At 44.0% G+C, this 15,967-nt stretch overlaps 1 protein-coding gene across 2 annotated transcripts in view; it reads right to left on the reverse strand.

The window, feature by feature from the left end:
- The window catches only part of dlg2 (discs, large homolog 2 (Drosophila)), a 284,548-nt gene that overhangs the window by 122,393 nt on the left and 146,188 nt on the right, over positions 1 to 15,967 (reverse strand). The window contains exons 8-10 of one of the 2 annotated variants that reach the window (XM_076101603.1): positions 15,123 to 15,206; positions 13,661 to 13,825; positions 10,918 to 10,977 (exon numbers count right to left, since the gene is read on the reverse strand). In XM_076101603.1, the coding sequence (XP_075957718.1) occupies positions 10,918 to 10,977; positions 13,661 to 13,825; positions 15,123 to 15,206 (309 nt within the window). The remainder of the gene's footprint in view (positions 1 to 10,917; positions 10,978 to 13,660; positions 13,826 to 15,122; positions 15,207 to 15,967) is intronic. The other variant, XM_076101604.1, reaches the window with a different exon arrangement.

The raw sequence follows: 15,967 nt of genomic DNA on the forward strand, positions 1-15,967 counted from the left end.
AACACACTCATTGGAGTGCTTCTCAGATTCAGAAGAGAACCGGTTGCAGTGACAACAGATATACGGCAAATGTTCTACTGTTTTGTGGTGCGCGAAGACTGCAGAGACTTCCTACGGTTCTCGTGGTACTGGGAAAATGATCTCAACCAGGAAGTGGTGGAGTACCGCATGCGAGTTCATGTTTTTGGGAACAGCCCATCACCTGCAGTGGCAATCTTTGGTCTGCGGAGGGCAGCAAAACACCAAGAGGAACACTACGGCAGTGATGCGAGGCACTGTGTTGAGAGGGACTTTTACGTCGATGATGGTCTTCGATCATTCGCAACTGAAGCTGAAGCCATCGATGTTATGCGTCGAATACAACAAATGTTGGCTGTGTCAAACATAATGCTGCACAAGATAGCCTCAAATCGAACAGACGTGATCGATACATTTCCGGCAGAGGAAAGAGCAAATGATATCAAAGACCTCAACCTCTCCATAGACGACTTGCCTGTCCAACGGAGCCTTGGAGTCAGCTGGAACATTATGTCTGACACTTTCACTTTCCATGTCCCCGAGGGTCAAAAACCATTCACACGCCGAGGCAGTCAACAGTAAACAGTATGTTTGATCCACTGGGTTTCTTGGCTCCTGTCACTATTGAAGGCAGACTGCTCCTCAGAGAGTTTTCAACCCAAGATACAGAATGGGACACATGTCTTCCTGAGGCCAAAGCTGAAGATTGGAGAAGATGGCATGAATCACTGTCAGCACTAAAAAAGGTACATATCCCACGCACATATGCATCTTTTTACCATTTCCAAAAGCACAAAACACAGAACTGTGTGTCTTTTCTGATGTCTCTGACCTTAATGTCAATCACATAATGTCAAATAACAACAAATAAATCGTAAATAACGACAAATAAAGACTAAACCGCGGAATCTGCACCAAAACAGTGGCAGCTCGCAACAGGAAGTGCCTCTACTAGCTGCCGCTGCCACGATGTGAGCTTGCCCTTTTTCGACTTCTGACCTGTCGCCTCCGCAAATTGCGCAACTCTAACGCTAGCAGCCTCGTGGGGAGGGAGGCTCATGTGATTGGTTGAAAATGAGAATGTTGAAAAAAACGCATTTGCGAATCCAGCGACGTCAGGGGAGTCTCATAAAACCCACACACGGATGTGTAGCGATCCACAAACAAATGCAGTGCGATCCACAAACAAATAGAAAAATCCACACAGAAATACATACAAATGCAGAAATATATCTGTGATTTTTTTTTTACATTGATATAAATCGTAATTTATTAATGTGTGCATTTGTGTATTTGTGAATCGTTCTGCATTTGCAATTATTGAGACTGATCTGACCCCATAGAAAAGTGCTATTTTTTCAACTGTGTAATGAAAATTCATGCATTTGATATGATGAATGTAATTTTCTGTGGAGCCTTTAGATGACAATTAAGTTTGAATGAAGTTTCTTCACCCTAATCTTGGAGTTCTCATTCAATGTTTGGGTCTGTAACTCTTTTATGATGTTTTTGATTAGCAAGTTTCTTAATTGCCCCTTTATATTACAGCACAACTTATATAAAGCTGGTGCATTGACAGGACCAAAAGCATTGTTGTTATGAGACAACAAAAACATTATGTAATAAGGTCTGCAAACCTCAGCTGGTGCAAGGTAGTGGGTATGATGTAACAATCATACATTAGAATAAATGCTATCATAGTTTAAAGGTGCAAGATCCGAGATTGGGGGCATTCTTCTGCACACCTAGAAATACAGTAAGTCAACACAGAAACTAAGAAATAAACATCCCACAAAACTGAGCTGAAACATCTAAAATGGCCTACTGATAGCAGGAATAGATTCAAATTGATGAAACTGTTGCCGTATTGTCAGAGCACTCCGTCAATTTCAAGGTCACTAATATTCAAAACGACCCTAATGATAAGCAGCCCACGGACTTCAGCCACCTCGCCCGGACCAGGGAAACCGGGGCACCCTCCTGGAGCCAGACCCAGGAGGGGAGCTCGTCGGCGAGCGTCTGGTGGCCGGGCCTTCGCCCATGGGGCCCGGTCGGGCTCAGCCCGAATAAACAGCATGGAGCAGCCACCCTGTGGACCCACCACCCGCAGGGACAAGCATCGGGGTCGGGTGCAATGCAGACCGGGTGGCGGGTCAGGCGGGAGGCCTGGGCGAGCCGATCGCCGGCAGCATGGAACATCACCTCACTAGCGGGGAAAGAGCCAGGGCTGGTGGTGGAGCGATACCATTACATTACAGTCATTTAGCAGACACTTTTATCCAAAGCGACTTACAATTCAGATTCTATCACATACACCGTAGGCACAGCTACGGGAGCAATTTTTGGGGTTAAGTGTCTTGCTCAAGGACACATCAACATGCGACTAGCAGAGCCGGAGCCGGGGATCGAACCACCGACCCTCTGATTGAAGGACGGCCCTGCTCTCCACTTAGCCACAGTCGCCCAGCTAGATATAGTTGGACTCACCTCCACACACAGCGCTGGCTCTGGAACAAAGCTCCTGGAGAGGGGTTGGACTTTGTCCTTTTCCAGAGTTGCCCAGGGTGAGAGGCGCCGGGCGGGAGTGGGGATACTCACGAGCCCCCGGCTGAGCGCCGTTGTGTTGGAGTTCTCCCCGGAGAACGAGAGGGTCGCCTCCATGCGCCTACGGGTTGCGGGGAGCAAGGCTCTGACTCTGGTTTGTGCTTATGCACCAAACAGCAGTTCAGAGTATCCGGCCTTCTTGGAGTCGGTGGGAGGGGTATTGGAAAGGGCGCCGCCTGCCATAGTTCTCCTGGGGGACTTCTCCATAGTTCTCCTGGGGGACTTCAACGCTCACGTGGGCAATGTCGGAGAAACCTGGCGGGGGGTGATTGAGAGGAACGGCTTGCCCGATCTGAACCCGAATGGCGTCTCATTATTGGACTTCTGTGCTTGCCACGGTTTGGCCATAACGAACACCATGTTCGAACATAAGGTGGCTCATAAGTGTACCTGGTACCAGAACACCTTAGGCCGGAGATCAATGATCGACTTTGTAATCGTATCATTTGATTTCCGGCCGTATGTCTTGGACACTCGGGTGAAGAGAGGAGCAGAGCTGTCAACTGATCACCACCTGGTGGTGAGTTGGATCAGATGGCAGGGGAACCGGTTGGAAAGACCCGGCAAACCCAAACGTGTAGTGAGGGTAAACTGGGAACGTCTGGCGGAGGACCCTGTCCGGGAGGTCTTTAACTCCCACCTCCGGAAGAACTTCTCACACATCCCGAGGGAGGTTGGGGACATGGAATCCGAATGGACCATGTTCAACGCCTCTATTGTGGACGCGGCCGCTAGGAGCTGTGGCCGGAAGGTCATCGGTGCCTGTCGTGGCGGCAACCCGAGAACCCGGTGGTGGACACCGGATGTGAGGGAAGCCGTCAAGCTGAAGAAGGAGACCTTCAAGGCCTGGTTGGCCCAGGGGTCTCCCGAAGCAGCTGACAGGTACCGGCAGGCCAGAAGGGCTGCAGCTGCGGTGGTCGCGAATGCTAAAACTCAGGCATGGGAGGAGTTCGGGGAGGCCATGGAGAAGGACTTTCGGTTGGCCTCAAGGAGGTTCTGGCAAACCATCCGACGGCTCAGGAAGGGAAAGCAGGGCTTACCCCAGGCTGTTCTCAGCAGGGGGGGGAACTGCTGACCCAGACAGGGGACATCGTCGGGCGGTGGAAAGAGCACTTTGAGGAACTCCTAAACCCGACCAACATGTCCTCTGCAGAGGAGGCAGCGCCTGAAGATCTAGGGGGAGGCTCACCCATATCCCTGGCAGAGGCCGCTGAGGTAGTCAAAAAGCTCCTTGGTGGCAAGGCGCCGGGGGTGGATGAGATCCGCCCTGAGATGCTGAAAGCGCTGGACATAGTTGGGCTGTCCTGGCTGACACGCCTCTTCAATGTCGCATGGGGGTCGGGATCAGTGCCCATGGACTGGGAGACCGGGGTGGTGGTTCCCATTTTCAAAAAGGGGGACCGGAGAGTGTGCTTGAATTACCGGGGTATCACACTACTCAGCCTCCCGGGGAAGGCTTATGCCGGGGTGCTGGAAAGGAGGCTCCGACCGTTTGTCGAACCTCAGATTCAAGAGGAGCAATGCGGAATCCGTCCTGGTCGTGGAACAGTGGACCAGGAGGTCTGGGAGTTTGCCCAACCAGTCTACATGTGCTTTGTGGACTTGGAGAAGGCTTTCGACCGGGTCCCTCGGGGGTTTTTGTGGGGGGTGCTGCGGGAGTATGGGGTGCCGGACCCATTACAACGGGCGATCCGGTCTCTGTATGACTGCAGTAGGAGCTGTGTCCGCATTCTCGGCAATAAGTCAGACACGTTCCCGGTGGGTGTTGGCCTCCGCCAGGGCTGCCCTTTGTCTCCGGTCCTGTTCGTGACTTTCACGGACAGGATATCTAGGCGCAGCCTGGGGGTGGAGAACGTCAGGTTCGGGGGTCTCGGGATCGCCTCTCTGCTGTTTGCAGATGATGTGGTCCTGTTAGCCTCCTCGGATCGTGACCTCCAGCATTCACTGGGGCGGTTTGCAGCCGAGTGTGAAGCGGCGGGGATGAGAGTTAGCACCTCCAAATCTGAGGCCATGGTGCTCTGTCGGAAACCGGTGGATTGCTCCCTCCAGGTGGGGACAGAGTGCCTACCTCAAGCGAAGGAGTTCAAGTATCTCGGGGTCTTGTTCACGAGTGAGGGTAAGATGGAGCGGGAGATTGACAGGGGGATCGGTGCGGCTGCAGCAGTAAAGCAGGCGCTGCACCGGACCGTCTTGGTGAAGACGGAGCTGAGCCGGAAGGCAAAGCTCTCAATTTACCACTCGGTCTACGTTCCTACCCTCACCTATGGTCACGAACTCTGGGTCGTGACAGAAAGGACAAGGCCGCGGCTACAAACGGCCGAAATGAGCTTCCTCCGTAGGGTGGCCGGGCTCAGCCTTAGAGATAGGGTAAGGAGCTCGGTCATCAGGAGGGAGCTTGGAGTCGAGCCGCTACTCCTTCACGTCGAAAGGAGTCAGCTGAGGTGGTTCGGGCATCTAATTAGGATGCCTCCTGGATGCCTCCCACTGGAGGTTTTCCAGGCACGTCCAACTGGGAAGAGACCCCGGGGAAGACCCAGAACACGCTGGAGGGATTACATCTCCCAGCTGGCCTGGGAACGCCTCGGGATCTCCCAGAATGAGCTGGAACATGTTGCCGGTGAGAGGGAAGTCTGGGTCAGCCTGCTTGGCCTGTTGCCACCGTGACCCGACCCCGGATAAGCGGAGGAAAATGGATGGATGGATGGATAGTCACTTATCAATTTGTTTTGCCCCAGCCCAACAAATAGATTCACCACCTAAAGCTCATTTTCCTCAGCTGGGAGGAAATACTTTCCTTGTCATCCTGACAACAAAATAAACCACCCTATCATCAAAATCCACAGAACTCAAAAGGCTTCATTCCAAAAATAGCATGTCAAGATGAGTTACCAGAGTAATATCCCTTTAAATGTAACATCTGTTCACCTCATGAACGTCAGGGTACAGTTCAGAATGATAAATGCACAGATGCAGTGTTTTTATAAAGTCAGAATCCATCCAATGTATGTACAATGTGATGTGTTCAACCCGGTCTTTGCTGTCTGGGTTAGGCAAAAAATGCCCTAAGGAATTACGAAAGGTTTTGGCTTTATAATTCCCAATGAAGTGCATTTGTGAGACTGAAAATGATTCCGGTGTCCTCATCGTTGCTGTTGGTGGCACTGTTGTTATCCATGTCCCCACTAACCCACAGTGGCTTTAAAAGCCAATCTTTGTGTTTTCACATGGTAATCAAGGCCTCCCATTGTGTGGATTAGAAGACAGAGGAGGAATAATAAACAGGGAGTGGATTAAAGAAAAAAAAATCTTTTCCCCATGGAAAGAAAGTCAAACTACGGAGGTTCACTGTTGATCCGACACCGAACATAAATCAGTGACTGCTTCTGCAACTGTCATCAAATTGGTGTTTATTACTCACAAACGTCACCCCTGCCTGATTGACAGAAAATGAATTGTTGCAAAAAAATGCATGTGTTTTTACAAGCGGACATTACCATGGCAAGAGGGTGGCAATCGATAAAAATTGCAGCAGTTTGAATCAATAGCATCTTCCCTAAGTCACACTCTCCAATCGGTGGTGCTTGATTCGGTCAGCGAGGCAGGGGTTACACTTCTTCTTGCCTGCATAATTCTTGCCTCCCTGCTGCTTTTACAATTACACCGGCTGTATTAAAGCAATTTTTCATTCAAAAGTCCCAAGGCTAAAAGTAAACAAATAGGCTGAGCACAGAATGGGTGGACCTGGGCCTGTTCACGACTCCCTTACACAGTCATACTCACATTACAGATCCAATCAGGTCCTCGTTTCCACGAGGGAACCAACCCACCAGGAAATTACAACCAAAGCAAGTCAATAATTATCTAACAGATGTATACATGTGAGATTGTTGAAGACAAGCGGCAGAGTAGAACCTAAACTATGCATTTACCCGCCACAACGCTGGTGTTGTTATCACCTTGTGAGTGTGTGTGTGTGTGTGTGTGTGAGATCATGGCAAAACCACAGAGGAGGTTTGGAGTACTTTGCCAGGTTTTGTCTGTCTGTGGACATATTTTATCACTGTGATAGCTTCACCATCGTGCAAGTCACAAAACTTTAAAGGTGTGGTTGAGATGAAAATGAAGGCTGTTTTCTCTGACCAAGTAGGGGGATAGGCCTGACACCAGTGTGCTGTGAGAGATCGTCAGGTGTGCCGTGGGAAAATGTCCAGTTTCACTTAATCGGTCCAAAAAAATATTATTTAGTTGCTGCAAATAGTTTGCCATTGTTGAGCGTCTGAGCTGCAATATAGTGGCTGGCTAAGTAATAAATACTATTCCTACTGGCAGTAGGTAGCGCAATAATGACCTTGTTAATTTAAGTATATTAAATGATGCACAGGAGAGGTTGTGGTGACAAGACAAACAGCGATGGAGAAATATTTGAAAATGAAAAATGCAGACTCTGAACTGGGCCCTGGACAAAGTTCTAACCCAGAGGAAAAGCCTAGTATGAGTGGTGGTCAAAAGAAAGAAAAAACAGTGAGCTCGAGGCAATACAGCGAACGATATCTTTCGTTTGGATTTACTTTCATCGGGGATCGGTATGTATATATGCTGTATTGTGCTACAATGTGTCATTCTGTAACTTGTTTGGTTCTTGGTGTGCCGCGGGATCTTTTTAATGTAAAAAATGTACCGCGGCTCAGAAAAGGTTGAAAAACACTGGTCTAGTGCACGCTGTAAGCCTTTGAATATTATGCTTCATTATTTAAGTGTATGTTAAATCAGATGCAGGTATCCTAAACCAGTGGTGGGCCGTCAGGGCCAGCAAAGCCTTCTCTGCTGGCCTAAACAGATTCACGAAGTTATAGCTATTTTATAATTTATTAATTTTTCATAAATACACTATTCAAATTATTTTCCCCATTATCTTATTTTCTCATTGCACAGCTACTGTCTTCCTCAGTTGCTCTGCTTCCAGTGCAGCTTGTTTTAAGTAGAGCTTTTATCCAATCAGATTTCACCTCTGTGTCTCTAGGTAAGAAGAGAGGCCGGAGGCCTGTAGACTCACAAGTGAATCCATGTGCAGTCTAAATGAATGGGGACGATATTGTTGATTGTCATAGTCTTCAACCAATCAGATTTTTAGTTTGACATGTTGGGCGTATTCTTTGACGTGTTAGAGCTGTCTAGGTGGGCTACAAGTACGTCAGCATTAACGTGCAGCTCAGCAATAACGTGATTGGTCAGTGGGCAAGTGACTATTGTGAAGCTGAAGCCAGCTAGCAGAACTTAATATTAGTAGTAAGAGTTCAAGTTGAAAGATCTAACAGCGTCGGAGAAGCATTGCATATTTTATGGCTAAGAATGCGTTTTATTTGCAACTGAGCGTCTTGCTGTTTGGAGCTACGCTACGCTAACCTGAGGTGGCTAACCAAGGCAGCAACACAACACCATAGCACGGCAGGACACTTACAAGCTACGATGCTTTTGAAAACTTTTGGAGAGACCCGAGTGGATCTACAACTCAATGAACACGTTCGCAGGAGGACCTCTGGCTGGAACTGAACCGCACCGATGTTCTGTACAACATCGTACTAAACTCTTTGTTAACAAAGAAAGGAGGATGGACTTTGTCTTTAAGTGAACAGCAGCTCTGGTAAGTGAAGTGCTTTTGTGTTTTTACATCTGCAGTAGCGTTACTACTGTGTTCATTTGTCTATGGTGACGTTTTTATGATATGGTTAATATTGTTCCCTCTGATGTGAATAATATTGGAATGGTGCTCTTCAGTGTGCGGTGGAATACGTGTTTTAGCGCCACAGAGTTGCTGGATTGATTTGTCATGCTTTGTTGTCATATAATTATATGTGACTGGTTCTTGTGAGTTTGTTCTTGTCATTGTGTTAATTACATTGATTTTGACTATATGCATTGTCCGTTAATGGCACAGCATCCCGTCATGTACGTATTCATGTATCATGTTTTTTTTACAAAGCAAGAATTATGGGGAATGGGGATTGTGTGGCGATTGCTTTAGCCCTGTTTGAATCAGTATGGAGTAGCTGTCTAAACGCTGCGGGGAGAGTTTTAAGCGTGTGTGCTGCTGTTGGTTTTCCTGCTAAGCTCATTTAGCATAGCCTCCCAGAACACACGCGCCTCAACAGAGTAATGTTTTTCTTCCGTGGTGGGCGTGTCAGGCAGCACTATGCTGGGTAACTTGCCAGGTTGGCTCCACCGAAAGAACATTATATTTGTTCGGTTTGTAAGCCTTGTACCGAACGGTTTAATACGAATACGTGTATTATTACACCCCTAGAAACAAATAATAACCGTAGCTGTGGCGTCATAATGAGGTTATTAGGAGGTGATTCAACTGTAGTAGGACAGCACTGAAGGCCCAGGTATAAAATGTACAGCCCTGTCATTACACTGTCCTAAACACATGACCTGGTAACAGTAAACTCTTTACCAAATAGCAATACATCATCATTAACAGAGACAGATTAACACCAGATAACAGTAACACCACAACAAGCAGATGGGATTCACTGGCAAGCAAATGGGTCACAAACACACATGGGGTTATAGTAAAAAAGTGTGGGCAGGGCTCAAGACTAACAGCGTCCCAATAGAAAATGTGTTTGGGTCAAACAGAGATCTTACCCGGAATGCCTCAGAGAGGAAATGTGTGTATGTGTGTGTATGTATGTGTGTATGTATGTATGTGTATATGTATGTATGTGTGTGTGTATGCATGTGTGTGTATGTATGTGTATATGTGTATATGTATGTATGTATGTGTGTATATGTGTTTATGTATATGTGTATATGTATGTGTGTGTGTGTGTATATGTATGTGTGTATGTATATGTGTGTATATTTATGTGTGTGTGTATGTATGTGTGTATGTATGTGTATGTGTGTATGTATGTATGTATGTACTGTGGCTAAGTGGAGAGCAGGGCCGTCCTTCAATCAGAGGATCGATGGTTCGATCCCCGGCTCTGCTAGTCGCGTGACGATGTGTCCTTGAGCAAGACACTTCTTCTTCTTCTACGGTGTAGAAATGTGATAGAATCTGAATTGTAAGTCGCTTTGGATAAAAGCGTCTGCTAAATGACTGTAATGTAGTGTGTGTATGTAATTACAGAATGTCTGTAAAGTATGTATTTACAGTATGTATATTCTTCTCATGTAGCTGTTAGCAGCTGGTGTGTTTGGCTAACGGCACTAACACTCAGAAGCTTCAGTATCACAGTCAACACGAAGTGTTACACAGTAAAGTGCAGTTTAATGTGACAACACAACAGATTTACAGTGATTACCGTATTTTCCGCACTATAAGGCGCACTTAAAAGCCTTTAATTTTCTCAAAAAACGACAGTGTGCCTTGTAATCCGGAGCGCCTTATATATGGATCAATTGGTTAATTGGTTGATCCATACTGGTTGTACACGGCGCTCTGTCAAAATGTTTCAGTACGACTGGTAAACTACAAAGCCGCACCGCGGTAAACACCGGTACTGTGCTTACTCCTAGTCCAACACCACTTGTGTGTATAAAGACCCCAAAATGGCACCTTTCAAGAGACACGCTTACGACGCTATTCTATTCTATGCGCCTTATAATCCGGTGCGCCCTATATATAAAAACAGTTCTAAAATAGGCCATTCATTGAAGGTGCGCCTTATAATCCGGTGCGCTTTATAGTGCGGAAAATACGGTAAATGTACTGAAGTATTTCAGCTGAGTACAGTACAATAAAGTAGTTTGAGTTTAAAACCAATCCTGTTAATCATATATCTTTTAGTGGGACTGTTTTTTTAATAGGGTTAGCAATGATAATATGTCCTAATGATTGGGACAATTTTGACCAAATCAAATCAATTTGATTTCAACTTTTCAGCTGAAACCTAGAAGCTTTGGCTATAAAGCAAAATGCATGTTTTTACTATGACACTAAAAATGGACAACTAGATGATAATAACAAAGGAAGGAAACAACATTTTGGTACAGGACGGTTTGCATTCACTTCGGGACAGCTAAAGAAAACCTTTGTGACATTGGTGAAGAATGTTAGTCTGGAGCCCTGTGTGGGGGTATGAGGGGAGGGCAGCTATCTACAAGAGAAGGAAAGACTGCTTCTTCAGGCGATGGACTGAAAACAACACCAAAACAAAATCCATGCAGAACCGAGGGTACATCAATCATCTGGGTACAAGGACCCAGAAATAAGGAAATTGCACCAAAACATATAGAGGATTGAGATTCCCCAGAGGTCAAATAAAAATTAAATAAAATAAAACTTGCCATGTAGTTTGCTGTGGTCACACCGGGGTATGCAAGATCAAAACGGGTAACCAGTGCAGGCTGCAGGTAAGAAAATGACAAGACAAGATCACTAGCCAGTATACTTGGGTAAAGAGAGAGAGACGGGCATTAGTAATTGTTACCCTGTTACATGTTGAGTGGGAGGAGGAGGGAAACATGTTCAAAGGGGTTAAGATTGGATGAGGATGATGAGAGGGAGTGGATCGCTCTGGCTGCCTGCATTATCTCTGTCAATGAGGAAGAGCCCCTTACCCAGTGACAGACTGGCTGCACATGTGCAAAATAGAATTCACTGATGTTCCCTACTGCACCAATGACTCAAACTGATTAAAGAACAAATAAGTATTAGAAAACAGAACAGTGTGTTGCTCAATAAACATATACCAACATCGACTACCAACTGCCAACAACACTTTGCACCATACCTACGTATATATAGCATTTGATTTGGTTGTTTGAGCCATTTCACTGCTGTGTGTTACATTTACATGATGACTCTTTAACTTTGGAGATATTTTACAATGTATGTAAATGGGTCAGATGTCAACAGATATCACTTCATGACACAACACAGGCAGAGGGTGTAATCAGAGCTAAAGCACTCAGACCTCCAGACAGTAGATGGTGACAGAGTATAACATTGAGGATTATAAAATCTGGTTTCACATTCAGACAAAAGCATTAACATCATCATTTAGCAATAACACTACGAGAGAAGTGCTGTGTTCAATCACATGTGATCCTATTGAGTTCCTGCTGTAATGCTGCTGGCTATTCAAGACGTCTTCACAAAATCAAAGTCAAGGCCAAGCGTCCGTTCAAATGCATTCAAACCAACATCATTTAATACACAATGATTTCAATTATGATCACTTCTCATAACCATTTGGAGCCCATTTAAAAAAACTGTGGTCGCAGATGAAATTTTGAAGGGCCAGTGTGTAACACTTCTGGGGATCTATTAGCAGAAATGGAATATCATTTTCATTACTATGTTTTCATTAGTGGACAATCACCGGAAACTAAGAATAGTTGTGTTTTTGGAGAATGAGCCCTTCATGTCTACATAGGGAGCTGGTCCTCTTCACGCAGTCCGCCATGTTGCACCACCGTGTTTCTACAGTAGGCCAGTAGGCCTCTGAGCAAGGCAAAAGTTGTTCACGGCTCACGTTACCGTAGTCTTGGAAAGGGAGGAGTGAGTGGGGGGATTATCAGTTGGTTGTAAAATGCAAACAACTAAATTCCACCAAGTCCTACAATCGGTACGTCAAAGGAAAATTGAATCAAAGGAAAAATGAAATCTGAACTAAAGACGTTAAAGAACTGTTAAAGGTAAAGGTACTGTAATACTGTTACCACTTACTGTGGTTAGACTTCCCTTAATAACAATATATGCTTTGAACACTAACATTAGGAAGAATTATTCTGCTGCATATGTGCCACAACATATCAGATTATTTCTAATGGTAATGGTATTCATGCCCATGTCTCTTCTGACTGTTGTTAATGGTATTTATTTGGGACTGACTTTTTTTAAAACCCTCAGTAAATGTCCTATTAACTAATATAAAACTGCACAGGCATATATATATATGTATATATATATATATATATATATATATATATATATATATATATATATATATATATATATATGTATATATATGTATATGTATATATATATATATATATATATATATATATATATATATATATATGTATATGTATATATATATATATATATATATATATATATATATATATATATATATGTATATATATGTATATATATATATATATATATATATATATATGTATATATATATGTATATATATATATATATGTATATATATATGTATATATATATATATATGTATATATATATGTATATATATATATATATATATATATACATACAGTATATGCAGGAAATTGATCCCCCGTTCACTGAAACAACAAATGGTTTGCCAAGGATGTCAAACACTACCTGAAATGAACTTCCCTTTATTTGCAACATTGCCCTCTGCTGGCTCAAAGCTCAATAGAAACACAACCACTTCACAACAAAGTCCATCTGCCAGCTGAACCGCTGTCTCATCTTTAACGTCGCTCTCTTATTGACCTTGTACTATGTGCATGAGACGTGTGTTTTTTCCTTCAACTTTGGACTTTACATGGAGGTGAGCTCCTTTTTGGGCTGAGAGGCACTGAGATGTTAGAGGCTGGACTCCAGGTCAGGATGCACCGGATCTTCATGAATCAAGACAATGCAGAGGGGAAATGTGTGCAAAGAATTGTGAAGGCAGAGAGACGGAGGCATGTGGAGACAGTATTTAATCATTTATCTTCCAACGAAGATAAAAACTACAACAAAAACTACGATTTGTGCTTCTGTGGAACAGAAAAGCACATCAAAATAGGGAAGTAAAAAGTAGGAGGAAAACCTTCATCCAAAAAGTAGACTCTTCAAATTGTTCCATACATCTGATAATCAAAACGGACACAGTAATTCTATATAAAATGAACTATGAACAGCACTGAGCAGTCTGTGGTCATATTAAAGCTAAAGAGACAAAACGGAGGAGGGAGAGAGACTAAGACAAGGCCATGTTGGCAGTCGGTCATGGTGCTGAATTGTAATGAAGGCCGGAGGGTCATGGTTTCTATGCCAGGTGCAAAAGCTCAGACTTGGAATGGAGGGAGAGAGGGTGTGGTGCTAACCTTGAGAGGAGAGATGTGGGAATGGGACACGTAGCCGTGCACATTCTCGATCTCAGACAGGTTCTTCTCGGACACGTGCACAAGCTCAGGGGCGTGCACCTCGTTGGTGAGCCGCGGGAATCCCTGGTCAAGAGGCGGAGAGTCGTCTTGTTGGTAGTGGTACTGCTGAGAGCGGAACGAGAGAAAGAGAAAAGGGGGGACATGGAGAGACAAAGAGAGAGGACACCGACAAGTGATGAGACCCAAAAACAAAAGTAAGGGCTTTGTGTTTCTGTTCTCAGAAATTACAAGAGAAAAGGCAAAGAACCATTCATCTTGATGAAGTTTGTACATTAAACTGACAAATTCATGATCATACCGTCATTTTCAAGGTTTCCTTTTCTTGGTGTGATTATTGTACAATGCTTAAATATTCTAAATAATGAAAAGAATGATGTTTAAATGTATATGTTTTTTTGGACATCAACATGGCTAAGCTATTAGGCACCCAGAGTAGCACAAGAGATTCACAATACAGTCATGAGGTATTAATTCAAATTGCATTTGTTGCATACCATTATTTATGAATATGAAATATTCATTACATATGGGGAGTGTCTCAGATTTAGAATATATATTTATCTCACTAGGTTCTTTTAAAAAATATAATAAAAAAATGTGTTTTCTACAATACAAGGAATTTCAAGCTATAACTTCTTCTAATCTTTATGTTCTCTATGAGAAACTAGATTTGGTTTAAAATCACTTACTCACTTGAAGCAGGCATTTTTGTTACTGATCTTATACAACAACACCATAAACGGTGGCTTCAAAAGGACCATGTGGTTATATAGCAGTCGGACACAGTGTCAGCTAAACCTTACTAACTCTTACACCATAAGCTTTACAAAGGTATGCTCACTGCAATTCATCACACGTTGGGAAACATACTTTCATAGACGAGCAGTACATGTAAAGAAATGTTGATAGTATGTTGTGGGATTCTTTTTATGAAAATCATTTTTTTCTCACACCAGTGTACTGTCCCCCGCCCCCCTTGGTGTGAGTGTTTAAAGGGACATTTCTGACCTATCCCAACTAATCCATCTAGAAACTGAAATTAGATTTTTGTTATATTTTCTTTGATTTGCACTGAAGTTTGATGATACCCAACTTTAGCAACAATAACAGATTCATATGACACAAAATGTATCCGTGGTTAACATGTAAAGACAGTGTTGAGAGTCAACAATAGCTCTGAAGTGTGACACAAGATGCCGTGAATTAGAAGTCACATTTCACATCAGAGGGCATCAACATGATGAAATCTAATTTGAACAACATGAGTGGTGAAAACTGAGAGATGAATCATGACTCGTCACATATCATGTCAGCAGAGTAAATACTGTGGTTGATCGCCAGAATGATACTGTGTGGGTTTGGATGGGGTGAAAAATACTACTCCCCTCCTCCCCTCTCTCACCCAAGGAGCGTTCATCAAGGCAGGATTCATGCAGGGTGGGGGCTGGCCGTTGTGGGGTGACCCCTGTACTGCTGGTGGCCTGTTCTGGAGAAAGCAACAGGACCATGTAACCACTTTCTGGCCGAGAAATGAAGTACAGAAACAATCAGTCACGTCCAAGATTCCAAGCATTCAACCAGTTCACCCATTCAGGAGCAAAATGGCAGCAGGAGGCTGAGAAGCTCAGAGGTACTGGCATATACATTACAGTACTGTGGGTGTCAGCATTCTGTACAAACACAATAGATGTCAGCACAGGCTGGACAGATGTGGCTATAGGGTGACTACAAACTAAAGCACACACAGGCAACCAATGGGAAGACTTAGAGCAACAATCACATCATCCCATGGCACGGTCACACAAGTTAAAGTAAAATGAAATAGTTGGCTAATAGATCTGTGATAAAGAGTGAACTTTAGCATGTCACAATTCTCAGCAACAAAAAAAACAGATCCACTCTTTCTCTATAGGAAGACAATCTAGAAACAGACATATTGGCATTTGGCATTACAGCAGCACTGCATCATACACCAACATGGTTCTATCACTTTAGGTGCCAGACTCACATCCTTAAATGTGAATTTGGAGAAGGCCCCTGGTATCAAGGCAACATTTGACCAAATCAACTACAAAAGAGGAAGAGCATGCCTCTCAAAGTCAAGAGAATAACAGAACAGTATGTAGAAGATACAACAGAGTCCAATCAATTTTAAGGCCCCAATGATCACAGTTATTTCTGATGATGCCGAAAGGAAGCAATATAAAAATGTGCATTCTAATGTTAGGAGGATGCAGCTCTGGCCGG

This window comes from Anarhichas minor, unplaced genomic scaffold (genome assembly GCF_050575085.1).
Source record: "Anarhichas minor isolate MPS153535 unplaced genomic scaffold, ASM5057508v1 ptg000027l, whole genome shotgun sequence".
Taxonomy (NCBI): Eukaryota; Metazoa; Chordata; class Actinopteri; order Perciformes; family Anarhichadidae; genus Anarhichas; species Anarhichas minor.